Source organism: Hemitrygon akajei, chromosome 6 (assembly GCF_048418815.1).
Source record: "Hemitrygon akajei chromosome 6, sHemAka1.3, whole genome shotgun sequence".
In the NCBI taxonomy this organism is placed as follows: Eukaryota; Metazoa; Chordata; class Chondrichthyes; order Myliobatiformes; family Dasyatidae; genus Hemitrygon; species Hemitrygon akajei.
In genome coordinates this window covers 14530806-14558388 of record NC_133129.1, presented here as the reverse complement: position 1 = coordinate 14558388, position 27583 = coordinate 14530806, and the positions used below count along the sequence as shown (strand labels likewise).

At 41.4% G+C, this 27583-nt stretch overlaps 2 protein-coding genes across 5 annotated transcripts in view; one reads left to right on the top strand and one right to left on the bottom strand.

The window, feature by feature from the left end:
• fam193a (family with sequence similarity 193 member A) overlaps window positions 1-27583 on the top strand; it is a 240300-nt gene that overhangs the window by 124226 nt on the left and 88491 nt on the right. For all 4 annotated transcript variants that reach the window (XM_073047939.1, XM_073047938.1, XM_073047941.1 and 1 more), the window contains exons 3-4: window positions 11256-11501; window positions 22736-22899. In XM_073047939.1, the coding sequence (XP_072904040.1) occupies window positions 11256-11501; window positions 22736-22899 (410 nt within the window). The remainder of the gene's footprint in view (window positions 1-11255; window positions 11502-22735; window positions 22900-27583) is intronic.
• Window positions 4044-5803, bottom strand: LOC140728787 (general transcription factor II-I repeat domain-containing protein 2-like). Its single transcript, XM_073047744.1, has one exon. The coding sequence runs from the start codon at window positions 5801-5803 to the stop codon at window positions 4244-4246; it is 1560 nt and encodes a 519-aa protein (XP_072903845.1). The 3' UTR covers window positions 4044-4243.

Sequence of the window (27583 nt, the reverse complement as noted above, 5' to 3'; positions counted from 1 at the left end):
GGTATCTGGTCATTACAGCTGGGGACTTTAACCAGGCTAACCTCAGAAAAGCGCTGCCTAAGTTATACCAACATGTCTCCTGCTCCACTAGAGGCCCGAATATACTTGACCACTGCTACACAGCAGTCAAGGATGCCTACTGTTCCGTCCAACGACCTCACTTTGGAAAATCGGACCATCAGGCCGTACTCCTCCTCCCGGCTTACAAACAGAAACTGAAGCGGGAGGTCACAGTGTCAAAAGTGGTGTCGCGTTGGACAGAGGAAACGGATGAGGTCCTCCGTGACTGCTTTGAATCGGTGGACTGGTTAGTATTCAAGGACTTGGCAGCTAACCTCGATGAGTATGCCTCAGCTGTCACGGACTTTATCTGGAAATGCACAGAGGACTGTGTGTCTCGCAAGTCGATCCGGGTATTCCCTGACCGGAAACATTGGATGAATTATGAGGTCCAGTCCCTTTTGAAGGCTGGAGCTGCAGCTTTTAGGTCCGGGGATACCAGTCGCTACACAGAATCCAGGCATGAACTCCAGAAAGCTATTAAGGGTGCCAAGAGGCAATATCGAGCCAAATTGGAAGCCCAGGCTAACCAGAGGGATGCTAGTAGACTATGGCAGGATCTAAATGAGATCACTGGGCGCAAAGAAAAGGCTAGGAATATCAATAACTGTAACGCTTCTCTTCCAAACGAACTTAATGTATTCTACGCAAGAACAGTAGAGGAGCATCCCGCCCCCTCCGTATGAGTCAGACCTGGTGGCATCGAGATTCATCGTCACCAAGGAAGGCTTTAGAAGAGCCTTCCTGAAGATAAATCCAAGGAAGGTGACGGGCCCAGATGGCGTCCTGTCCAGGCCTGTGCAAGCGAGCTAGCTGGAGTGTTTGCTGATATCTTCAGTTGCTCCCTGCTTCAGTCTAAGATCTCCTTGTGTTTTAAGAAGGCAACGATAATCCCGGTGCCGAAGAAAAGCAAGGTGGCATGCCTGAATGACTATCGACCTGTGGCTCTGACATCAGTTGCTATGAAGTGCTTCAAGCAATTGGTTATGGCACACATCAACCATAACTTACCGGTCAACCTCGACGCTTTGCAATTCGCCTACCAGAGCAACAGGTCAATAGCAGATGCCATCTCTCTGGCACTACATTCCTCCTTAGAGCACCTGGAGAATAAGACGTATATGTAAGGCTCCTTTTCATTGACTACAGCTCTGCCTTTAATACCGTCATTCCAAATAAACTGATTCCTAAGCTCCGGAACCAGGGTCTTAGCACTCAGATATGCAGCTGGATCTTCAACTTCGTCACAGACAGGACCCAGGCAGTAAAAAAAAAAGGGGACAAGCTCTCCTCTACAATCACTCTGAGCACCGGTGCCCCACAAGGCTGTGTACTCAGCCCCCTGCTGTACTCACTGTACACCCATGATTATGTAGCCAAGTTTCCATCGAACTCAATATATAAGTTTGCTGATGACACCACAATTGTAGGCAATATCTTGGGTAATGATGAGTCTGAGTACAGAGAGGAAATTAAGAACCAGTTGGCATGGTGCGAAGACAATAACCTATCCCTCAACGTCAGCAAGACGAAGGAATTGGTTGTTGACTTCAGAAGGAGTAGCGGACAGCATGACCCCATCTACATCAGTGGTGCGCAGGTGGAGCAGGTCAAAAGCTTTAAGTTCCTTGGGGTGAATATCACAAATGACCTGACTTGGTCTAACCAAACAGAGTCCAATGCCAAGAAGGCCCACCAGCGCCTTTACTTCCTGAGAAAGCTGAAGAAATTTGGCCTGTCCCCTAAAACTCTCACTAATTTTTATAGATGCACCGTAAAAAGCATTCTTCTAGGGTGCATCACAACCTGGTATGGAAGTTGTCCTGTCCAAGACCGGAAGAAGCTGCAGAAGATCGTGAACATGGCCCAGCACATCACACAAACCAATCTTCCATCCTTGGACTCACTTTACACCACATGCTGTCGGAGCAGTGCTGCCAGGATAATCAAGGACATGACCCATCCAGCCAACACACTTTTTGTCCCTCGTCCCTCCAGGAGAAGGTTCAGGGGCATGAAGATTCGTACGGCCAGATTTGGGAACAGCTCCTTCCCAATTGTGATAAGACTGCTGAACGGATCCTGACCCGGATCTGGGCCGTACCTTCCAAGTATCCGGACCTGACTTGCACTACCTTACTTTACCTTTTCTATTTTCTAATTACGATTTTATCATTTAAATTTTTATTATATTTACTTCGATCTGTACTTCAGGGAGCGTGAAGTGCAGAATCAAATATCGCTGTGATGATTGTATGCTCTAGTATCAATTGTTTGGTGACAATAAAGTAAAGTATTATTATTATTTTTCACTCCAGGATAGGGTAATCCTAAGAGTCATATGATTAAAGTGAAGAGGGCAAGGATTTAAAAGGGTCCTAAAGGTAGTCAGTATATAGACTGAGCTGTCAAACCAGGCTCAAGTTCAAAGTAGAAAGTAAATTTATTAGCCAAGTACACCATATACAACCCTGAGATTCATTTTCTTGCAACCATTCACAGTAAATACAAAGAAACAAAATAAATAGATACACAAAAATGATTGAACATGAGGTGAAGAGTCATTGCAAATTAGTCCATGGGTTGTGAGACCAGATCAGTGTTGGGGCGAATGAAGTTTTGGAGTCTGATGATTGAGGAGTAATAACTGTCCTCGAGCCTGGTGGTGCAGGTCTTGAGGCTCCTGTGCCACCTCCCTGAAGGCAGCAGTGAGAAGAATTGAGGGGTTTGTTTCAATGCTGTTGTGCTCTTTCCCTCTATGGACAGAAGGAGTGGTAGATATGGGTACAATAATGGTATTTAGAAGGCATTGGGGCAGTTCCATGGATAGGGAAGGTTTGGAATGGTAAGAGACATCTTGGTTGGGGCAGAATGGGCTAAATGACTGACAAATGACATGGTTACATTAGTGATAGAGATGTTAGGCAAGGAAAGGAATACACAAATGAATGGTAGGATAACAAGTGCAGAGGTACAGAGGGAACTTGGTGTGTGTGTCTACAAATTCCTGCTTTTGATGATGTATATAACTGATCTGGACTTGATCTGTACAAAATTTCAATTAGGCTGTAGATTTTGGTTGGCGCCATTGACTAAGGATATCATGTCACTCGGGATAAAGACCTGCATTTGGAAAGGACATGTGCAGGAAATGTTGGATGGGCAAAGCTTACATCTGCTGGAGCTGAGAAGAGCAAGAGGCACTTAATTAAATGTATAGAGTTTTGAGAAATCAGGGCAGAGGAGATGTAAGTATTTTTGCTCTTGAGAGATTTACAGCCTCGGACTGATGAAAAGTCTCTACCTGAAACAAAACTTCAGCTCTTTATTTCTCCTCATAGATGCTGCCTGACCTGCTGAGTTCCCCATGCATTTTGTGTATGAATCTAAATCTGTTTCTGTTCTGGATAATCAAATTCTCATCAGTCATGTTTCTGCTGAACCCTGCAAAGATATTGGCTACCCACTACTCCAGTTTATTTTAATTTTTTTTCACTAACAAATTTATTGTTGATGATTTTTGTTTGGTTTAAAGTTGGATGTGTTATCTATATTTTTGACCTTTTTCCCCCGACCATTACACAATCATGGGTTTATATTGTTGTGTTACCACGAGAACACTGAAGTTCTCATTTGCTCAGTTACTTAGTTTCCCCACAAATAAGTTGTAACAGTTAAGACCATCTCAGGTCAGGTTCTCATTTAGATAAAGATTAGTTTCATTTTTCATGTACATTGAAACATGCAGTGAAATGTCCCACTTGCATCAACATAGTTTGAGGCTCTGCTGAGGGCAAACCCGCAAGTGTCCAAACGAACATGCCTACAACTTACTAACCTTTACCTTGTATGTCTTTAGAACGTGGGAGGAAACCAGAGCACCCAGAAGAAACTCTTAACACAGGGGTGTCAAACTCAAATACACAGTGGGCCAAAATTAAAAAATCGGTACAAGTCGAGGGCCGGACTGGTTCAACGTTTATTGCAAAACTTATTGAAATGAATTTATTACACATATTAACCTGGAACTAACAAAGCTTAGGTTATTGCCTACAAAAACAACATTGAACATTAAATAAATAAAAAATCAGTTGCATTTATTTCTTATGGCTTTATCTGCAGCTTTTCCGGAGTAATTTCTAATGAAAACATTTTTCCACAGGCCAACACTCTGTGATTCACACTAGTCTAAGCCAGATACTTGGCATCTCATCTTGGATGCAAGTTCATCAATGTTTGGAATCAGGCTCTGAGCTGAGGAAATCCTCAGAATTGAGTGAAGGTGTTCATCAGAAAGACGACTCCTGTGTGATGTTTTGTTTATCTTCATCAAAGAGAACAGTTGTTCACACAGATATGTGCTGCCAAACATAGAGAGCATTTGAGCAGCTTGGGTACGCAGCTGGGGCATTGTGTCGGGAATGAAACGTAGAAACTGTGCAGCGCCCACCGAGTCATACTTTGCCTTGAGTGTGTCACTACATTGGAGTTCAATCAGCTCCATTTGTATGTTGGTTGGTGCGCTTTCCACGTCAGCTGCAAATGGATTACTGAGCAGTTCAAACCTGCTTTTTTGGGCTTCAAAGTCGGCAAATCGCCGTGTGAAGTCGGCACCAAGTATGCTAAGTTTTTCAGTAAACTTTGCACGTGGGAACACTGTGGTAGAAACCTGCTCTTTCATAGTTTGGCAACACGGAAAATGGCTCAAGTTTTCTTGCTGCATCTGCGTCTCCCACAGGCGCAGCTTGGTTTTAAAAGCCCTCACTGCAGCGTACATGTCTGTGATCACACGACCCCGCCCCTGAAGCTGCAGGTTGAGCGCATTGAGATGGCTCGTGATGTCACACAGAAACGCCATTTCACAAAGCAACTTTTTATCCCGGAGCTCTGTTGTGTCTTTCCCTTTGCTTTCCATGAACTGACAGATCTCCTCACGCAACTCGAAACATCTTTTCAGCACTTTTCCTTGGCTTAACCATCGCACCTCTGTGTGATAGGGCAAATCATTATATTCTGAACCCAACTCCTCCAGAAACGACTTGAACTCGCGGTGATTCAAACCTTTGGCTCTTATGAAGTTAACTGCTCGTGTTATGGTGCTCATTATATGTTCCATTTTCAAGGCTTTGCCACACAACAATTCCTGGTGTATGATGCAGTGATAAGCTGTCAGCTCACCTGCGCCGTTTTCCTCCCGCATCTTCTCCCGGATCCTGCCCACCAATCCACTCTTTTGACCGCACATCGCGGGCGCTCCATCTGTCGTCAGTCCCACAAGTTTATCCCAAGGCAGCCTCATTATATTTACACATCTGGATACCTCTTCAAAGAGATCTTTTCCAGTAGTTGTGCCATGCATTGATCTTAATCCCAAAAGTTCCTCTGTTACACACAGACTTGAGTCCACTCCACGAATGAAAATTGACAATTGGGCAGTATCAGAAGTGTCCCTGCTCTCATCCACAGCAAGGGAATATGCGATGAAATCTCTTCCCTTCTCCACCAGCTGATGTTGTAGATTGGTGGCAAGCTCACGTACACGGTCAGCAACGTTGTTTCTGCTCAGGCTCACATTTGAAAATGCTTGCCTTTTATCTGGGCACACGACGTCGCAAACTTTCATCATGCAGTTTTTAACAAATTCTCCCTTGGTAAAGGGCTGGGCTGATTTAGCGATCTCTGCTGCCACAATAAAACTAGCCTTTACAGCAGCCTCACTTTGTGTTTTGGCTTTTGTGAACATAGCCTGCTGTGACGCCAGACTTCTTTACAACTCTTTTACCTTCTGGAGCTTCTGTTTCTTGTCCAGATGCTTGTATTTGTCGTGGTGTTTCGTTTCATAGTGTCGTCTTACGTTATATTCTTTAATTACAGCCACACACAAGACAAACAGGTTTGCCCTTTATATCTGCGAACATATACTCTGCCTCCCACCTGCCTTGAAAACCCCTGTTTTCAAAGTCCGCCTTTCGTTCAGCCATTTTTGGGGTGAGGGATAGCTGAAAGTTGACCACACGTGACTAGCGCCATAAGGATGCTGATGAGAGAGTAAGGCAAGCGCGAGCAATGCACTGGCAGTGCATTGTGGGATTTGTAGTATTAGTGGTGCATGCAATATACCGGCGGGCCAGCTCTAATAGAAAAAAAATTTATTCATGAATGATATTCAGGAAATAAACCAGGGAAACCGAATAAACAATAAAAACCCTGAAAAGCTGGTACCCGAATAAACTCAGCATTAGCCATATCATACGCCATAGGCGCTTCGATTACTGGGGCCAGCTTTAATAGTAATTAGATATTATCTCGCGGGCCAAAGATAATTCCACCGCGGGCCGGATTTGGCCCACGGGCCTTGAGTTTGACATATATGCTCTAACACAGTCAGAGGGTGAACACACAAACTCTTAACAAACTTGAATCCCGATTCCCTAGCTGGCTTTGTAAAGGGTTATGCTAGCTGCTACGCTTTCATACCTCACCCCACCATGTAGAGTTATCATAACCAGGGTTTTGCATGTGTATGTCATACTGATTGATTTACCGTAGTCATCCAGACAATTTGTTCATGCTTCGTTACAAGCATGACATCAGAATTTGATGTTATTGTTGAATTTTCTCCATTCATTACAGGTTTTTATACATTTAAATTGATTTTGGAAAAAGATGGCCGATATGTCATTAGCAATAGCAATTAGCATTTCTTATTTTACAGTTTTGAGACTAAATTATGTTAGTTTTGTTATTGGACAACAATATAGATGTACATTTGTTTGGTAATGCACCATTGTGCATTTTTCTTTCTACAGTGAAGGGGCTAAAGAAGAATTATACATTGCCAACAGTTTTTGCAAAGCCTTTGGTTATCTGATAAGCAAAGAAAATAAGTGCACTGCATGGTTAGATCCCTGGCAAAGAATAGCTAGGTTGAAAAACTTGCCTTGATGGAAACAACTTTGTGCAAGCCAGGCGAGGCTCCTCTCCCTGAAAATACATTGTTTTCACTGCTAGCCTCAAAACTACCACATATGTTACCCTGGTGAGGTATTTAATTTGCAATTCACAGTGCTGTCTGACTATAATTGGAAGTGATTTGCACTGATTTATCATTGATGCCTATTTGGCTTACCAAGTCTGTGTATAGATAACTTTCTTCTATCTACCTCACTGACCTCGTTATTAGACTCCATGAATTCACAATTCATGAAGCTCTTAAATTCCCTTAAAAATGTGAACTAATGTTGTGAAGTAGCCTTTGGTCTCCTTCCCAGTATGTCTATCTCTGAGCTGCCGGTCATTTGAACATTTTAATATAATCTGAAAATCAGTAAAAGTTTAAGTCATAGAGAGCTACGAACACCACAGCACTGAAATGGGTCTATCTAGTCCATGCTGAACTATTATTCTGCCTAGACCCATCGATCCTCCTATGAGCCATAGAGGATCATAGCCCTCTTCCATTCATATGCATATCCAAGTTCCTCAAGTGGTTAAATAGAACCTGCATCCACCACTTCCACAGGCAGCCCTTTGCACACTCTCACCACCTTCTGAGTGAAGAAGTTCCCCCTCACGTTCCTCTTAAACATTCCGCCTTGCACCCTTAACACATGACCTCGTACCCGAGTCTCATTCAACCTCAGTGGAAAAAGGCAGCCATCTTAAATGGATATTAAATATATTTCTCACCCCAGTAGGTGAATAGTTTCTCTCTATCTTGCTTGCTCAGCACCTCCTAATAGGAAATTTCCTGATTTCACCAAGCTTCTTTTGATGCAGCAGTTTCATAACTTGGTTCAAGCTGTGCTGTACTTGGACAGTTTGCTTTCAATATTTCTTTTAACTTACCATATCTGTTTTGATCAGAAATATCATTAAAGTTTATGGAAGAACTAATTTCCTTCGCTCATATACAGAGTTTTCTTGGCATGTCTTGGAACCTTCTGATTTCTTAACGTCCCATATAATCTTCAAATTGAATTGACTTTATTTCTTACATTCTTCACATACATGAGGAATAAAAATCTTGATGTTACGTCTCCATCTAAATGTGCAATTTATAGTAATTTGTAATAAACAGTATGTATACCAGGACAGTCAATGTAACATAGAAATACTATTGTATCAGTGTGAATTAATCAGTCTGATGGCCTGGTGGAAAAAGCTGTCCTGGAACCTGTTGGTCCTGGCTTTTATGCTGTGGTACCGATTTCCGGATGGTAGCAGCTGAAACAGTATGTAATTGGGGAGACTTGAGTCCCCAGTGATCCTTCAGGCCCTTTTTATGCACCTGTCTCTGTAAATGTCTTGAATAGTGGGAAGTTCACATCTACAGATGTGCTGGGCTGTCCACACCACTCTCTGCAAAGTTCTGCGATTGAGGGAAATACAGTTCCCATACCAGGCAGTCAGGATGCTCTCGGTTGTGCCCCTGTAGAAAGTCCTTAGGATTTGGGGACTCAGCCAAGCTGCTTCAAATGTCTGAGGTAAAAGAGGCGCAGTTTGCTTTTCTCATCACACAGCCGGTATGTACAGACCACATGAAATCCTTGGTGATGTGTATGCCAAGGAACTTAAAGCTGTTCACCCTCTTAACCCCAGATCCATTAATGTCAATAAGGGTTAGCCTGTCTCCATTTCTCCTGTAGTCCACAACCAGCTCCTTTGTTTTTGTGACATTCAGGGAGAGGTTGTTTTCTTGACACCACTGTGTCAGGGTGATTAATACTTCTCTGCAGGCTGCCTCGTTATTAATTGAGATAAGGCCAAACAAAAATCGTTAGCAAATTTAATTAGCAGATTGGAGCTGTGTGTAACATCACAGTTATGTGTATACAGAGAGTAAAGGCAGAGTATGTGAATTAAATGGGGATACGTGTGCGTGGCTCATTGCCTCACTTGTATTGTTCTTTCAGCGTTTCTGTAAGTCAATGATATGCAATTCTTCCTGTGGTTGTTAGTTCACAGTGTGAGGAATTCTTAATGAATTAGGTTATCTGAAGACCTGAGTATTTATCAGCAAATTAATCACTTTAAATTCTGTTATTTTGGTGCAGTTCGAATTTGTGTTTATGAAGTAAGTGCAGTAAAGGGTTCATGCCTTTGTTGGAATTCGGAACGGATTAGAATCTAAACATATCAATTAGAAGGCCACTGCCTTCGACTCAAGTCAAGACTGAACTGATCATCTCAACTCCATATTCCTGTTCACCTACAGTAACTTTCCACCCCCTTATGTACAAAGCATCTATCTAACTCTCCCACAAAACTATTTAAAGACACTGCTGCCACCTTCCTTTGAGGAAAGGTTTCAAAGACTTGTGTCTGCCAAAAGAAAAAATCCTCTTGTATTTTAAATAGATATTCCCAGAAGAGGAAACATCGTCCCCACAATCATGTAATTAATTTTGTGTTTCAATCACTTTTCTAATCTAAACCGCAGTAAATAAAAGTTCAGGCTATCAGACTTTTCCTCAAAAACTTTATTCGAGCTTTTAGTCTTAAGAAACCACCAAACTGTTTCTAAAACATTAACATCCATAAAGGAGGGGCCCCCTGCTGTGCACTGTACTCCAGATGTGGTCTGAGTTTCAAATGTAACTGAAGCAAGACCTTCATAGTTTTGTGTTTGCTTCCTCTGACAGATGCTTTTCAGATAACTTTCCCACTTACTGTACCTACCTGTATATTAGATGACGAGATATTAATCCAAGTTGTAGTTTACTGCTTGTTTGATCGTTTGGCAACATGTTAAAAATGCGCAAGTATAAGGGTGTGTCAAACTTGCTGTCATGTAGTGACCCAGAAACACTATGAGAAACATTGTTTTATTTAGCTGCATACATGTGTACAGTTGAAAGGCAATAAACTCAAACTTGAATTAATTTCTTGTGAGCATGGTGGTGGTCAGCATTTTCTAAAAGGAATTGGATAGGAATTTGAGGAAAATAATGTTAGAAAGGAGCTTGTGTGAACAAAACCCAAACTACTTTCTCCAGTGGTACAATAATTCTGTTGTCTACTGTGCTAATCACACCAAATTTAGTTTGAATTTAACTCGTGCAGTATTTAGAGCTCGTTTACATGCTTACGTGTAGATTATTTCTGGTTTCTCTGAGCATATCTTCCCATCTTTCTTTGGATTTCATCCCCATCAACAAAGTGAGTTCAAATCAGCACCTTTCAAGTGGAAAAATGTTCTTTTGCTGTTTAAATGGCAATCCCTCCAAAATTGCCCTTATCACAATAGTCGCTTAGTCTTGTCAGCCATTAGAGGGTAGAAGAGAAAGCATCCCTTGGAATGCAGGGATGTCCTTATTGAAATGTTTAAAAGTATGAGAGGTATAGTAAGGTGGATGTTAAGTCTTTTCCACAGTTAGGGGACTCCAAAACTAGGGAGCATGGCTTTAGGGTGAGAAGGGAAATTTTAGAGGAACCTGATTGGCCACTTTTTCACACACAGGGTGGTGAGTGTGTAGAACAAGCTGCCAGAGGAAGTTGACACAAGTACATTCATATCATTTTAGAAGAACTTGAATAGTTGGATGGAAGGATGGAGCTTGGAGCGACATGGTCCAAATTCAGGAAATTGGGACGAGCTGAATGGGCTGAAAGTTCAAAAATTCCAATTTTATTATCAAAGTATGTATATGTCAACATATATACAGCCTTGAGATTCATTTTTTTGCATGATCCAGTTGCACAGGAGGTGTCAAGGCCTAGGTCTTGGAGCTTAGTGATTAGTTTTGAGGGATGATCGTGTTGAATGCTGAGCTGTAGTCAAAGAAGAGCTAGTGCATGTATATATCTTCACTATCTACATATTCCAGGGTTGAGTGAAGAGTTATTGAGGTAACATCAGCTGTTCACCTGGTGAGAAGGTAAGCAAATCGGAGTGGATCTAATTTGTTCCTCAGGAAGAAGTTGATATTCTTCATGACCAACCTCTGAAAGCACTTCATCACTCCGGGTGTGTTACTGGACAATAGTCATTGAGGCAGGTTACCATGTTCTTCCGAGACACCGGTATAATTGAATCTGGTGGGTATCTCAGACTGCTGAAGTGAGATGTTGAGGATATCTAAACACTCCAGCCAGATATTATTAGTAATCAGTGGAAAGCATTGGGCCAGATGATGAATATAGCTTTCACTTTGCTTCCCAATGAATTTATTTGCTATTTTGTTCTGTTATAGACACCATTCACTTTTGGTCTGGGTCAGAGGGCACCGTACTCAACTGGGGAACGATGCCTCCTGTGTCGAAGTGAACGCAAAGACTCTTCACTCTCTGAGAGTGGGATTACAAACCCAAACAAAATGGCACTTTCTACATCTCCGAAAACAAACAGCATATTGCACCTTCCTCTGTGGGTGTGTCCGGACTGCAGGCGTACAGTTGAAAAGGATGATCGGCAAGTTTCTCTGGAACAAACTCTAGTGGTAAGGATGACAAGCTTCCTACTGTGATTTCAGTGTATTTGATTTTTCAGTTACTTAATTATTTGTCAGACTTAGAGCTTTTCTCTGTGTGTTCATACTTTGCATCAAACTGTCTTGTTTCCTTTGTCATTCTGGTGAATTTGACTCCTGGCATGACTAGAAGATCTCACTGGAGGTGTAAGTTTTCTAGTTTTGTACCAAGTCTACCGAATGAATCAGGATTGTGTTTTTCATCACTGATGTTTCGTGAAATTTGTTGTTTTGGGGCAGTTATAGAGAGAAAAGAGTGAGGTAGGGTTTATGGACTGTTCAGAAATCTAGTGGAGGGGAAGAAGCTGTTCCCAAAACATCGCATGTAGGGCTTCAGGCTCCTTTTCCACCTCCCTGTTGATAGTATTGTAAAGTGGGTATATTCTGTGTGGTGAGAATCCTTCGTGATGGATGCCACCTTTTCGGGGCATTGTCTTTGAAGATTTGCAACATACTTAGTGGTGAGGAGGCCAGTGCCCATGATAGAGTTAACTGATTTTACAACCCTCTGCAGCCTTTCCTGTTCCTGTGCAGTGGCCCCTTCATAATCGAATGAGGTGTCATTTCACACTGTCAAAAGCCAGCCTTTCTTTGGGACAAAGTCCACTGTCATAGTCGGCTTACTGTTTGTAACCTTGCACTAATTTTCTGTAGTATCTATATATGGCATTCCAAATCCTTTCCTGCTACACATCTTAGTGTAACATTGCTGAGAAAGTTTCCAAAACCGCCTTTCTTTGAACAAGAAAACATTGTTTGAAAAAAAAACAGGTATATCAGACATAGCACATGGAATATTCGAATTCATACTGATTCTTTTTGATCTACTTAACCAAGTGCTTCATTCTGTCCCTGAAGATAGATTTGAACCTAACATCATGAGTGATAATAAATTCAGTCTTGTGCTTTCCTGGTGGTTCTTCCCACCCTTAAGATATGGCATCTTAAATATCCAATCCTGAACCACAATTCCAAACTCTGGAGAAATTTGGAATTTTCACCAAAGCATCTGTAGTTGGTTCATATTTGACTGTGTATGAAGAATATTTGTGCTCAGAATACCTGACTTAGTTACCAGAATGAAGTACAGAAATAATTTGCCATACTTCTTGAAATACAATGAATTCCAGTTTGTTGTTGTTCAGTCGTTAAGTCAAATCCAACTCTTAATGACCTCATGGACTCCTGCACACCAAACCTTCTTGTTGGAAACTGCCTCTCTAAGATTCCCCAAGGTCATGCGCATTGTCTGAGTAATACTATCTATCCATCGAATTCCAGTTAGTCGGGCCAATTTGGCCCAATTTAGTAGCTAGCCCAATTAACCAAGATAGTTAAAAGGTATTTTAAAAAAAAAGAGATAAACTACCATTTAACTGAGTAACAAATTATGTACTTGAATGATATACAGAACAAATTGAAGCACTGCCAATCCTATTATAGTATTATAAAACTGTGTATTAGCTCATAAGTTACAACGGTGGAATTCATCTAATGTCCACTGCCATGTTCTTTTGATTGACTGTAAATGAACAAAATCAGCATATGCACCTAGTTCAGATAATGGACTGCCTCCATACAGTTCATTTGGACAATTGCATCCTCCAAATCTTCATTTCCATTGCAACATCAGGATGATTGTTGATGCTTCAAATTCTTCGTAGTTCTTAATGTGTTGAAGCAGTGAAATCATTTCATTTTCACTCCTGGCTGTTTCTGGCATCTCCATGCCTGAATAACTGAAACTGCTGTGAGCAAAAAAGTTCTGAAATTATCTTGCTGCTTATTTCTCACCAACTGTGAGTGACAAAAATCACTGTTTTTTGAGCACAAACACACGCAACTGATACTACCGTAGATTCCGGACTACAGAGCGCACCTGATTAAAAGCCGCTGGCTCTAATTTTAGAAATAAAATCAATTTTTTACTTGTAAAGGCCGCACCGGATTTTCGGCCGCAGGTGTCCCACGTTGTAATATGAGATATTTACACAGAAAGATATTACACGTGAGGATTTTTTAACTTTTAATTAAATCCATATGGTAACAAAAACAAATACATATTGCAAATGCTTTTTTTCGAACCGTGCCCGTAACGCGGCTACTTTTAAATATACGTTGCGTATACTTCTTTACTGAACAACATGCCAATATCTCCTAACGACTGGTAAAAAATATATATACTGCAGCCTACCAGGAAAAGTTATTGATCGCCTTTAACTTAAAAGCAGCGTTTTCGCTCCGCCGCTCCCCCCCGCCGTCCCGTTTATCGCAAACCGGTATCCCACAAGACGCGGCGAAACCGGGTGTGACGTCATAGCATCCCGCGATGTAGTACAGAAAACAAATATAGTTAAAACTCTTCTAACTTTAACTAGAAAATGAATTACTAAGCTAAAATATTATAAACTAAATAACTGTCATAAAGGCAGCACAATGCTTTTCTTCGAGTGTTTTCCATGTTGATGAGGGTGAGTACAAATGACTGATTTACAATAATTTAATTGTGAAAGTGCGCTTGATTTATCGTACAATTTCATTGGACCTCTGTGAACTACTCATCAATTTTATTGGTCTACTGTTACGAGGCAAAATGTTTTCGGCGGCATGAAAAAAAATAATACATTAGCCGCTCCGTTTTAAAGGCTGCAGAGTTCAAAGCTGTTCAAAATGTGGGAAAAAAGTAGCGGCTTAAAATCCGGAATCTACGGTATTTAAAAACTGTTCACTAAGCATCTAACAGCCACACAGCCACTCTTTTAGAGTTGTCCCAAATAAGCGGCTGCCCGAATTAACCAGAATCCACTGTATTTTAAATTAGTGAAGCTTAAGTTCAAGATCAAAACTCTTTCAGATCATGTGCCAAACAAAATTTCTTGTGCTTTGTTTTCAGAGCTTTTAAAATTTCATATTCCAGCAATAAACTTCCAACTATTTAAGAAGTGTTGTCTGAAATTTTAAGTTTGGCAGTTTAATTCAAATGGAAATCAAAATTGTTGATATTAGAGTTTGTTGGACCTTAAAGTGAGCAAGTGTAAGCCCTTAGCTCGTTGCCATAGATGATGTTTAAAGTGTAATTGTGGGTTAGAGAAACAAGCTCTATTAACTTGTTATGCTGTCAGTTCATGGTGCAATGCTTTGCATTTCGGCTGTTGTTTGTTCCATGAATTTGTTTTCCCAACAGAACACTCACATGTCACTGAAATACAGCATTTCATCTTTAGTTTATGTGCTGAATATGTACTGGGTTGTAAAAATAAATTTACCACATATGTTTTGAGAGCTGAAATACAATATGCTGTACAATTAATTTGTAAAACATCTTGAGGGAATCAAAGGCAACATGAGTGAATCTGCAGATGCTGGAAATAAATAAAAACACAAAATGCTGGCAGAACTCAGCAGGCCAGACAGCATCAATGGGAGGAGGTAGTGATGACGTTTCCGAAACGTCATCACTACCTCCTCCCATTGATGCTGTCTGGCCTGCTGAGTTCTGCCAGCATTTTGTGTTTTTAAGGGAATCAAACCTATTATAAAGTAATCGAGGTTTAGGAGAGTCAGTGGGGAGCATCAGTTTGACTTTTGTTAGATATGGAATGGTAAGCATCTGAAGCGAATTATTCTCTTTTGATATTATGGGCTCTTCAGTTAAAGCATTAATTAAAATTATAAAAAATATAACCTGAGCTTTGAAATTGTTAACTGGTCATTCTTGTTTAATATATAAAATTTCATTTATCTATTATATCAAATGTGAGTCACTTTAACACAGTAAAAAAAACACAAAATAACCTGTGTTGCTATGGCATAGGCTCACAGTCCGATGATAATTTTGCTTTCCTGGTAATCGTATAGCAAGACCTCGGAAGAGAGTTTGAGAATTGGGCAGAATGTCCATGCTTTGTTATTGCTCCTTGTGAATGAGACATGCTGTCTCAACACAGGTGAAGATAGCTGTGGAACCCTAACCCAGTTAACTTCAAGGGCAGACAAAGCAAAAAATGAAAAGAGCAGAATTATTTAAATTTAAAAAGTGTTATTAAACTGGCCCTGTTACTTGAGCCAGTTTGATTTTTGTCACCCACTGAATAGCTGTGACTTATCAAAGTGAAAAACTCACTAAGTTGATTTGTGGGAAGTGGTGTAGGAAGTGTAGTTTCAAAGTATTCTCCAAGGTATAATGTCAGGTCTAGTCTTACAGTCAGAGTGCTACAGGGTGGAAACAAGCCCTTTGGCCCATCAGATGCATACCGTCCATAGCCTCCTCCCTGCTGGTACTGGTTGTACTCTTGGCATTTGAAAAATCAGTATTTGAGGGAATGTAGAGTTCGTGTAATTTTTGTGAACTATGGTCTGGCTTTGACTAACATGATCAGAACTTTGCTGAAGCAATGATTTGAATGTAGGGTTGCTCGATGTATTAGAACATTTAAAAAGTAAGGGTACCTCACAGGAGTAGGCCCTTCAGCCCATAATGTCTGTGCCAAATACGATACCAAATTAAACTAAATCTCTTCTGCCTATACATGATTCATCTCTCCATTCCTTTCACATGGCTTTCTTAAAGCCTCTTGAATGCCATCATCATACTTCCTTCCACCGTTACATCTGGCAGCTCATTACAAGCATCTACCACTCTTTAAAATAAATAAATTCAGTGATCACTTTATTTGGTACACGTGTGGCTCCAGGTGCAGTCTCCTGCTGTAGCCCACTTACTTGGAGGTTTGACGTGTTGCGTGTGCAGAGATGCTCTTCTGCATACCATTATTGTTGTATGATTACTTTGAGTTATTGATGCTTTCCTGTCGGCTTGAACCAGTCTGGCCATTCTCCTCTGACCTCCCTCATTTCACCCACAGAGTTACCTTTTGGTTTTTGCACCATTCTCTGTAAACTCAAGATTATTGAGTGTGAAATTTCCAGGAGATCAACATTTTCAGAGATGATCAAGCCACACCATCTGTCTCCAACAATCATTCCACAGTTAAAGTCGCTTCAATCAAATTTCTTCTCCATTCTGATGTTTATTCTGAACAACAAGTGAATCTCTTGACCATGTCTGCGTACTTTTATGTATTGTGTTGCTGTGACACAATGAAATATTTGCACTAACAAGCAGTACTTCATAAAGTGGCCACTGAGTGTATATCAGTTCCATAAATGACCAAAAAAATCAAACTGCAGGAGGAACTCAGCAGGTTTGTCAGTTTCTTTGGGGAGAAAGGAATCACTGACGTTTTGGGTTGAGACTGCATAGGGCGCAGGCTGGATACAGAATTCATTTTCTTCAATTGCCCCACTTATACTGTTTTTAGAGCTGCGTTTTCATCTAATTTTACTACCATCTTCTCTAAATGTCTTAAAGCTGATTCTAAAACCATGCCAAGTGTAGGTGCAAAACAGTAGAAGTAAGATAAGTATTTCTTGTTAATAGAGTACTGCAGTTTCATTGAACCCATTGGGTTGATGCAGGGTGTTCTCTGGTATGCCACCAATAAGGCAAAAATAGTAAAATAGCAATGTGATAATTTTTCACATTACTGTTTAGTGACATTGAAGACACTCCTAGATAGGCATGTGGATGCAAAAAAAAGGTTATGGACTGTGTAAGAGATGAAGATTAGATTGATCATACTTTAAAAAGGCTTGCATAATAAGGGCGAATGGCCCATACTGTGCTACACTGTTCTGTTCATGGCATATGATGCATGAGTTGGCTGCTGTTTATCTTCTGTTGAAGTAGTCACTTAATTTCATTTGTTGAAGCAGAAAATGCTGTAAACATTCAGCAGGTATCTATTGTTTCAGGTCAAAGACTTCAGCACCTCTCCCTCTGCCTTGCCCTTCCTTAAAAGTTCCAAGCTTGATTGAAGCTCAACTCTTCTTCCTTGTCCATGCTCAATTCCTTATTCAAGGAAACCTCATCACCCCAACTTTTTTCCAGATTTCCTCTTGCAACTTGTGCCATCACTCAGACCACATACAATGCTCTCGTTATACCAGTTCATTGCTATCTACCACCTTAAGTTTCCCAACATTCCTGCATTTCATTGCTTCTTTGTTACTGGAGTGCCTTGGCATTTTCTGAGATGGTATTATGGTGCAAGTTCTCTCAAATTTAAGTGATTCTGTAATCTGAACATGAAATTGTTAACTGAACAAATTTATGCAAAAATTGCTTTCATAATTTACGATTTGTTTTGTGTTCTTGATGAGAGTATTTCCTTGTGAAGTCTTGCTTTCATATGAGGGAAGTATGCTCTCACATCTGTCTGCTGCTGAATTGCTTTGTTGATAAAAACAGGTTGTCTGTTCGGTTTAGTTCCTTTCTCTTGTAATCTTATGATCTAACACGGATGTCCTCAATAAATCCCTGAGATAATGATGCCTGTGGTTCTCATGAGAAATATGGTCCTCGTGTTGTCACTGGCCCTCCCCATTTGTCTACTTTTGTCCCTCACATTGTACCTCGATTTCCCACCTCATGAGCATTCATTTGAGGGTCTCAAATATAAGGTGTACAGGTGTTCTCCCCTCCCCCACTACAAAGGTAGAGCATTCCTATGAAACCTTTCTTAAGCCGAAATGGCGTAAAGTGAAGAACCATTAATTTATATGTATAGGAAAAATTTTCATAAGAGAGAAAATCCTCTTTGATGCGAAAACAGGTTACTAATGTAGGTCTTTTGTAAAAGCGAAGTGGCGTAAAGCGAACATTCGTAACATGGGGAACACCTGTATACCATCATTGTACTGCAGAGATTGATGCTGGGAACGTTGATTTTCTATAGATGACGAGTGAGAATGTAGGCGATGTTATTAGTTACCCGATGACAGACAGTGAAGTAGAGTGTGAAAGATGTGAAATGATACAGAACAACATGGATCAGTCAGAAAGTCGTTCACAGGCGTAGCAGATGGAATTTAATCCAGACAAGTGTGAGGTAATGCATTTTGTGATGTCAAATACAAACAGGTGCCAGGTCCCTGAACATAATATGGCAATGGCAACATCCATCATTAAAGATCCCACCAACCAGAATGTGTCCTTTTCTCATTGCTACCATCAGGGAGCAGGTACAGAAGCCTGAAGAGACATGATCAGTATTTTAGGCCATCAGATTTCTGATCAATCCATGAACACATCAACACTCCCTCACTATCTTTTGCGCTCTCTGCACAACTTGTGTAATTTAATTTTTATATGTGCATATCTTAAGTGCTTGCTTTCTTATACGTGCCTTGTGCCATGTGACTTTGTACTATGTTTTGCAACTTGGCCCTGGAGTAATGCTGTCTCATTTGGCTATGTTCATGGGTTTTTGTGTATGGTTGAATGACAGTTAAACTTGAATTGACTATTTCTTGCAATTTTTAGCATTGTTTTTATGTATTGCCCTGTACTGCTGTCACAAAACAACAAATTTCATGACATATGCCAGTGATATGAAACTTGATTCTAATCCTGACTCAGGTGGATAGGGTAGTGAAGAAAAGATTTGGTATGCTTACCTCCAAAGGTGGATGCATTGAATACAAGAGTTGGGGTGTCATGCTGCAGCAGGACAAAACCTTGTTTAGGAATGTGTTTGGAATATAGTGTGCAGTTCTAATGTGGTTGCATTGGAAAGCATGCAGAAGAGGTTCACCAGAGTGACGCCTGGAATGGAGCAATGGACAGGCTGGATTTATTTTCACTGGAGATTTATAAAATTGAGAGTCATTGATTATCCCAAGCTGAGGAGTCCAGAACTAGAGGATGCTGATTTAAGATGAGAGGGGATCAATTTAAAGGAGAACTGAATGGTTTGTTTGTCCATAGAGTGGGTCGTGTTTATCTGGAGCAAGTTCCCAGAGGAAGTAATTGAGGTAATTACAGTTACAATGTCCAAAAGGCATTTGGGTAGGTACTTGGATTGGAAAGGATCAGACCTAATGTGGGCACATGAGCTCATTGTTGTTGGTTGGTTGAACAGGTTCAGGCTGAAGCACCTTTGGCTATGCTGTACAACTCGGACCATTGGATCATTATCATTTGACGTAACTGATGTGCCTACGGCAGTCCTACATTGAGTTCCACGTTGACTAGCAACTCCTGCGATGCTGCTAGTGTCAAACAGTATCAGTCTATGCCGTTCCTTTGGATTCATCAGCAGTGTGGAGAGGGGGAGCTTGCTACATGGGCAACAGTTTGCCCTTAATATCGTACAGCCCTGGCTTGTGCATCCTTTTGGCAGCTGGGACGCAGCATCCATGGTCGACTCCAACCAATGGAGGGCTTCAATCAGTCCTGATGAAAGGTCTCGGCCCAAAACTCTTTATTCCTTGATATAGATAGTGCCTGACCTGCTGAGTTCCTCCATCACTTTGTGTGTGTGTGTGTGTGTGTGTGTGTGTTCCTCAAGAGCATTTGCAGAATCTCGTGTTTAGTCAAATAACTCATTGTGGTTCTCCTCCTGTGAATTCTATGGTAATGAAGCTCAACTTTTTTTCAGTTTGGGATTTTTGAATCTGTCTACACGAGCATATAACTGGGCCTTCAGTGTCTCATATAACTTTGTCTTAAATTACAGTGGTTCAGTATAATATTAGACAATTTAAACGATATACAACCTGAAAGTCTTACTCTTCGCGTTCATCCGCAAAATATGAAAAAACCCAAAGAATAAATGGCAGAAACATTAGAACCCAAAACCCCCCGTGCACAAGCAGCAGCAGAAACATTGACCCTCCCCCCCCATTTGCACCAGCAAAAACACCAACCCCCCCACCCACCATTTAAGCAATAGCAAAGCCCCCAAAGAGACCTTGATTTTAGAGTCCATCAAAAAATTACAGTCCATCCCAAAACTTTGGTATCTCAACAGCTTTACTTGTCATCCTATGATCCTGGATTATAATGTGTTGTTCCGAATTTACCAGCATGGAGAAGTTGCCACTGGAGTTTCACCTGCTAAGTCATCAACTCCCAAATCTCTTAAATTCCCTGGCTATTCCTACTCAATCACCGCTTGAACACTATACTTCCCTTCCACAAATCAATCAACCAAGTCTTTTTTATAAATTTAAACCTTTTTTAAATCATTAAACTTTATCAAAGGAATAAAACCAAACAGAACACAGTACTTTAGTCAGTCTTCAACAGTGTTCTCTTCTTCCTTCCTGTGACTCTTCAGATCCCCATGTTATCTGCCATTTTAATCGCTCACTCAACATTTCTATCACTTTTGTATCTTTTCTGACTCTGTCTCACCCCTTTATTTCCCAGCTTTATACTGTCAATGCAGTTAACTGTCTTGTCACATGTCAGTGGTCCCCAACCACCGGGCCGCAAATCATGTGCTACCGGGCTGCGAGGAAACAATATGATTTAGCGATATGAAATTATATGAGGCAGCTGCACCTTTCCTCAATCCCTGTCATGCACTGTTGAACTTGAAATAACCTACCAAATCATACCAAATAACACACAAAACCTAAAATAACACTAACATATAGTAAAAGCAGGAAGGATATAAACACACAGCCTATATAAAGTAGAAATAATGTATGTACAGTGTAGTTTCACTTAACAGAATCGGGAAGATTAAGGCAAAAGTGATTTGTAGAGAAAAAATCGGCACGTGCACGTCATGTATGCACACGTCACACATGCGCACACAGGTGCCCGTGCATGGCTTCATGGTCATGGTAGTCTTTCTCGGGGTAAACATAAGTGTCCCATATTTGACTGCTACTTTTGTCCCTTATTTGGGAATGAGAAAGTTGGCAACCCTACTTGAACACCCCCCCCCACCCCCCCGTTGGCCAAACCGCAAGAATATTGTCAATATTAAACCAGTCTGTGGTGCAAAAAAGGTTGGGGACCCTTGATGTAAGTGATTTGATTAACATTGATAACCAGATGTGATCTTCAGGCCAGCCAAGTGGTTGACCCTGCAAACCCACAAGGAATATTCCAACCACACTCTGTTAGCCAACTCTCAAACTGGCCTGATTTAATACAAACTCACCCAAGAACCCCACTCATGATTCAATGGCAGTTCACTAAATTCTTTGGGAAAATCCAGATGCACTCAATCCAACGACTTCTCATTATTTATCCCATTCGTAATCAGTGCAAAGCAGATTCTCAGTCTAGTTTAAATCTGCAGCCCTTCGACTCAATAGAACTTTGAACAAAACACCTATCTGCATATTGTCTATATTTTGCCTGTTCATGTGGCCATCTAATTCCCTGCCAAGCATTGCTAAAATATCTGCTTCTACCTTCTCCCTTGGTATTGTGATTTAAGCACCAATCTGCTTGTCTGTGGGTAGGTAGAATGCCTCATACAATACTGTGCAAAAGTCTTGGGCATATATATCTAGCTAGAGTGCCTAAGAATTTTGCACAGCGTTATAATAATTGAATGTGTTACTCTATTCTGCTGCCGCAAATAAAAACAAATTTCATGATGTATGTGAGTGATGATGAACCTGATTCTGATGAGTCTCTAATGTGGATGGAGAGGGGAATCATGGTTGGGAAGAGAGAGGGGAGAGAGTAGGAAGCATCAGAGAGACATCCTGGAATGATCAACAAACTAATTGTTTGGAATCAAATGGCATTGCCCAGTGTCTTATGGCTGGATGTGTCTGCAATTCCTCTACTAATTTTTTGTGTTGCCTGCACACTTAGTAATCAGTACACCAAAACTTTCATCTGAGTCATTTATATAATATGAAATGAATAGCAGATGGTCCAGCAGTGTTCCACCAAGAATCATTGCTGGTCACAGGTCTTAAGTCAGAATAACTCCCTTCCTCCACTGTCTTCTGTGGCCAAACCAATTTTAAATTCTTCATGAATCCTCGTGTGCTTTGATCTTCTGAGGGATCTCGTCAAAAGCTTTGCTAATCATTTATAAGCATTGTTATATAAACACAAGAGATTCTGCAGATGCTGGAAATCCTAAACAATACACAAAATGCTGGAGAAACTCAGCAGGCCAGGCAGCATATATGGAGAGAAATAAACAGTCAACACTTTGGGCTCAGGGCCTTCAAGGTCCTGATGAGACTCTGCCCAAAACATTGGCTGTTTATTCTCCTCCATCGATGCTGCCTGACTTGCTGAGTTATTACAAATTTTTATAAGTCCGTCATTTTGAAAAACCGAGTCTATTTTAATTGTTTTTTTCTCTCTGTGGGTGTAGAATCAAGACTTCCTATTGCATATGCCAATGGCTAACAATGGAGCACCCCAGGACTCAATAGGTGGAAGACTGGCTGTCGGAGCTCAGTCTGTACCTGGTACAGATGTCAATGCCCCTGCAGCTTCAGAAATTGCTTGCAACTGTGAAGCATGCAATGAGCGAAGGTAAGTGATTGTCAAGATTATTCAAAAGAAAATATTCTCTCCCATACTATCAGATGATGTGCTTTCACTCTGAAAGTTCAGACGTGAAAAATAATTTCTTCAGCAAGGCACTGAGAGGCAGTTGCCTCAGGTTATTCAGAGAAATGGACAAGGGAGATCCAGTGGATGTAGTGTACCTGGACTTCCAGAAAGCTTTTGATGAAGTCCCACATAGGAGATTAGTGGGCAAAATTAGGGCACATGGTATTGGGGACAGAGTACTGACATGGATTGAAAATTGGCTGGCTGACAGGAAACAAAGAGTAGCGATTAACAGGTCCCTTTCGGAATGGCAGGCTGTGACCAGTGGAGTACCGCAAGGTTCAGTGCTGGGACCGCAGCTGTTTACAATATACATTAATGATTTAGATGAAGGGATTAAAAGTAACATTAGCAAATTTGCTGTTGACACAAAGCTGGGTGGCAGTGTGAAATGTCAGGAGGATGTTATGAGAATGCAGGGTGACTTGGACAGGTTGGATGAGTGGGCAAATGTATGGCAGATGCAGTTTAATGTGGATAAATGTGAGGTTATCCACTTTGGTGGCAAGAACAGGAAGGCAGATTACTATCTAAATAGAGTCAAGTTAGGAAAAGGGGAAGTACAACGAGATCTAGGTGTTTTCTTGTACATCAGTCAATGAAAGCAAGCATGCAGGTACAGCAGGCAGTGAAGAAAGCTAATGGCATGCTGGCTTTTATAACAAGAGGAATTGAGTATAGGAGTAAAGAGGTCCTTCTGCAGCTGTACAGGGCCCTGGTGAGACCCCGGTATTGTGTGCAGTTTTGGTCTCCAAATTTGAGGAAGGACATTCTTGCTATTGAGGGAGTGCAGCGTAGGTTCACAAGATTAATTCCCGAAATGGCGGGACTGTCATATGTTGAAAGATTGGAGCGACTGGGCTTGTATACACTGGAATTTAGAAGGATGAGAGGGGATCTGATTGAAACATATAAGATTATTAAGGGATTGGACATACTGGAGGCAGGAAGCATGTTCCCGCTGATGGGTAAGTCCAGAACTAGAGGCCACAGTTTAAGAATAAGGGGTAGGCCATTTAGAAAAGAGATGCGGAAAAACTTTTTCACCCAGAGAGTGGTGGATATGTGGAATGCTGTGCCCCAGAAGGCAGTGGAGGCCAAGTCTCTGGATGCATTCAAGAGAGAGTTAGATAGAGCTCTTATAGATAGCGGGGTCAAGGGATATAGGGAGAGGGCAGGAACGGGGTACTGAATGTGTATGATCAGCCATGATCACAGTGAATGGCGGTGCTGGCTAGAAGGGCCGAATGGCCTACTCCTGCACCTACTGTCTATTGTCTATTGAAATATTTTTACCCTTGTGATGGGCGGGCCAGTGGGACGAGGTGAGAGTCAGCGTTCAGCACGGACTAGAAGGGCCGAGGTGGCCTGTTTCCGTGCTGTAGTTGTTATGTGGTTATATGTGTTGAAGGTTGTTGAAGTTTGTTAGTTTGATATGGATGTCAGTGCATCACTAATCCCGTTCTTCACATTTACAATAAAATTATGCTTCAGTTAATTCAGAGAATTAAAAGATCTAGTAAATGAAGTAACTATTTTAGATGGCCTTTGCATGCAAGAAACATCACTCTTTTTAAACTGCTGAACATTATTTTGAGTCAAGTGTAGTAGTTTTCTTTTACCAGAAATGATGAAGCAACAAGACACTTTTCTAATTCAATCTTTATGGGTCATGTGATGGTAGATTTGGTCAGAAGTTGTCCAAATTAGATCCAGACTAAATCCCTACAATTCCTTAAACACAAAAAAATCTGCAGATGCTGGAAATCCAAGTAAGACTTCCAGTAAGATGGTGGCGTGTGTGAATGCTGTGGCCTCTTGAGGGCCAACCAAAGATGCTTTTTTTTGTATATAAAATTTGTTTTTACGATCAAACACAACTCTACTTCAAGAACGTCAGGTACTGCTGGACTACTCCATCAGTGAGCTGTTTGTTGATTGGAGTAGCTGGACTGGTGATGGTGGGAGAGCTGGCCAAGGCTGGAATGGTGGGGAAGGAATTGGCTGAGGTGTTAGAGGAGCCGGTTTGGATTTGGAGGAGCTGACCTGGCTGTAGTCCATGTTGCTGTCCACTATTCGGAAGCATAGGAGTTGGTGCAGCATAACCCTGGGAGATTGTCTCGGATATTTCACTTGCGATCATAAGATTCCGTTGGATGGTGATGATATAAGTTGCTGCAGGCCTGTTATCCTTGTCTGGTGGAGGAGCAGTCGACATGGGAACTGTGCAGCCTCAGTTGCAGCAAGAACTGGGCCACAAGCCTCGGATTTCCCTGCTGCTGCAGACCTGGTGAGAGCTGTGGAAGAACTACAGCACGGTTGAGCTTGGCTGAGGCCTGTCCTTGCCAGTCGGTGCTGCCCTCCCGTGTTGAAACATTGGAGTGACAGGCTGGAATGCATGCATCTGCACCATCAAGTTGCCAGGTATTTTCACTCAGGGTCTTGGACAAAGTATATGTAGTTTCTGCCGGTGAATATGCTCCTTTAAATTTGTTACTCACTTTTGTTTTTGAATGTTTTGCACCTTGGCCCCAGAGGAACACTCTCTCTTTCAGATGTATTTATGTATGGTTTGAATGATAATTAAACTTGATTTGATTTGAAAATGCTGGAGGAATTCAGCAGGCCAGGCAAAATCGAGGGAAAAAGAGTAAACAGTCAACTTTCCGGGCGCGGCCCGAAATGTTGACTACTGTTTTCCATTGATATTGCCTGGCCTGCTGAGTTCCTCTAGCATCTTGTGTGTGTTCCCTACAATTCCTCTTTTGCCCCTAAATTTGATTTAAGGAATAATTTGAAAATCTTAGCATTTTCAGCAGCCTTGATTTACCTCCTTGATGTTCTGAGATGGTGAGAAAGCCATCTGAATCTGCCCAATTGGAAAAATATTATTTCCCTGAAAACCTATCCTTTCTCCTTGTTCCTTTTTAAAATTTAATTTTTATTTGTTTAGAGGTACAGCACAGTAACAGGCTCTTCCGGCCCATTTGCACCCATGTGATCAGTTAGCCTGCTACCTCATGCATCTTTGGAATGAGGGAAGAAACTGGAGTACCAAGAGGAAACCCAAGTGGTCACAAGGAAAATGTAGAAACTCCTTACAGACAGTGGTCGCTGACACTAATAGCACTCTGCTAACCGCTACGCTGCTGATCTGCCCCATTAGCACTGTAGCGTAGGGTTAGCGAGACATTGTTACAGATCAGAGTCAAGAATTCAGTTCCGGTGGCATCTCTGTGTAGTCTTCATGCCCTCCCTGTGGAATATATGAGTTTGCCCTGGGTGCTCCAGTTTTCTCCCACAGTCCAAAGATGTACCAGCTGGGTTAATTAATCATTGTAAATTGTTCCACAATTGGGTTAGGGCCAATTGGGTTGTCAGGGTTGCTGGGGCAGCATGGCTCAAAGGGCCAGAAAGGTCCACTCTGTGCTATATCGCTAAATAAAGTAAATTATTTGTCAGCAAATGGTCAAATAGTGCTGCTTTGCTTGACGTGCACCTTTTCCTGTATTACTGCCAACACAATCCACTGCACTGAAGTTTTGTGGAGAATATTAAGTGAAGGTGAAGGAAGAAAAATACATGAGAATTGCCTATTGCTTTCAGGACCTTGGAAGTAATGATACTTCAATGCAATAGGTTTTCAGAGAGAGTCAACAGGAAACCACCTGCTGTGTTAATGTTCCCTGCTGGTAGAAAGTACAAATATACAGGGTGCTCATGATAGAATTGGAGTAGGTCTTGTCTCAGCAAGGTATTTTCTTTCCATTATTGTTTTTGGAACAGATAAATTTTTTTAAAATGCTGAAGCATTGTGTGTAATTTGAGTGGTTTAAGATTAATCTAGCCAGTGTTGAACCAAAGTAGTGAGGTAGCTGTTCTGTTAATGTTGCTGAAGGACTTATCTGGAGTTGCAGAGCTGAAGTGACAAGTGTTAATGTCAAATGTGTTGGGCTGGGGAAGTAAATGTAAAAACTGAAGCTCCTTGTCTCGAGTGTAGTGTTAATTGGCAGTATCTAATCTTTAGTGGCTGTCAAGCTGGGGGATGTGAGAGTTGTTGATTTGGAGGATTGGGATGGAACATGGGGCCTGGGCAAAGGGCAGGGATATTGGGGTCAGGGGCAGATGTGGCAATTGACCAGAATGGAGAAGGGACAGAGGGGAAAGACCAGGTGTTAACCTGGAAAGTAAGTGTTGATGGCAAGTGTGAGTATTTTCCTGGGGAGGGAAGAGAGGTAAGAGGAATGTGAAGTAAGATTAAAAGTGGATGGTGGGGTAGATAAGAGCAGGTATTTACCTGGAAGGAAAGGAAATGTGTATTGATCATGGATAAGGAAGGGGGTCTTGCTCTGATTGACCAGGAGGTGTTGAATGTTAATTCGAAATGCGTGCTGCTCAGTTTTGAGCATAACTGTTGACCAGACATCTGTTCTGCCTCTCTTCACTTCCACTAAGAGGTTCTTGAAAGCAACAGTTCAGAACTTGAACTGATTGTCTGAAGAGTGTCTCCTTTCATTGCTCTGTATTGACCATGCCCAAATATGGGGTCAAGGCCAAGGGTGGGATACTCCATGGTGGAGTGGATTTATGGAATTCTGTAGCC

Excerpts from the sequence above, each read along its gene's own strand:
- LOC140728787 (XM_073047744.1), bottom strand. The coding sequence starts at position 5,803 with ATGTTCACAAAAGCCAAAACACAAAGTGAGGCTGCTGTAAAGGCTAGT.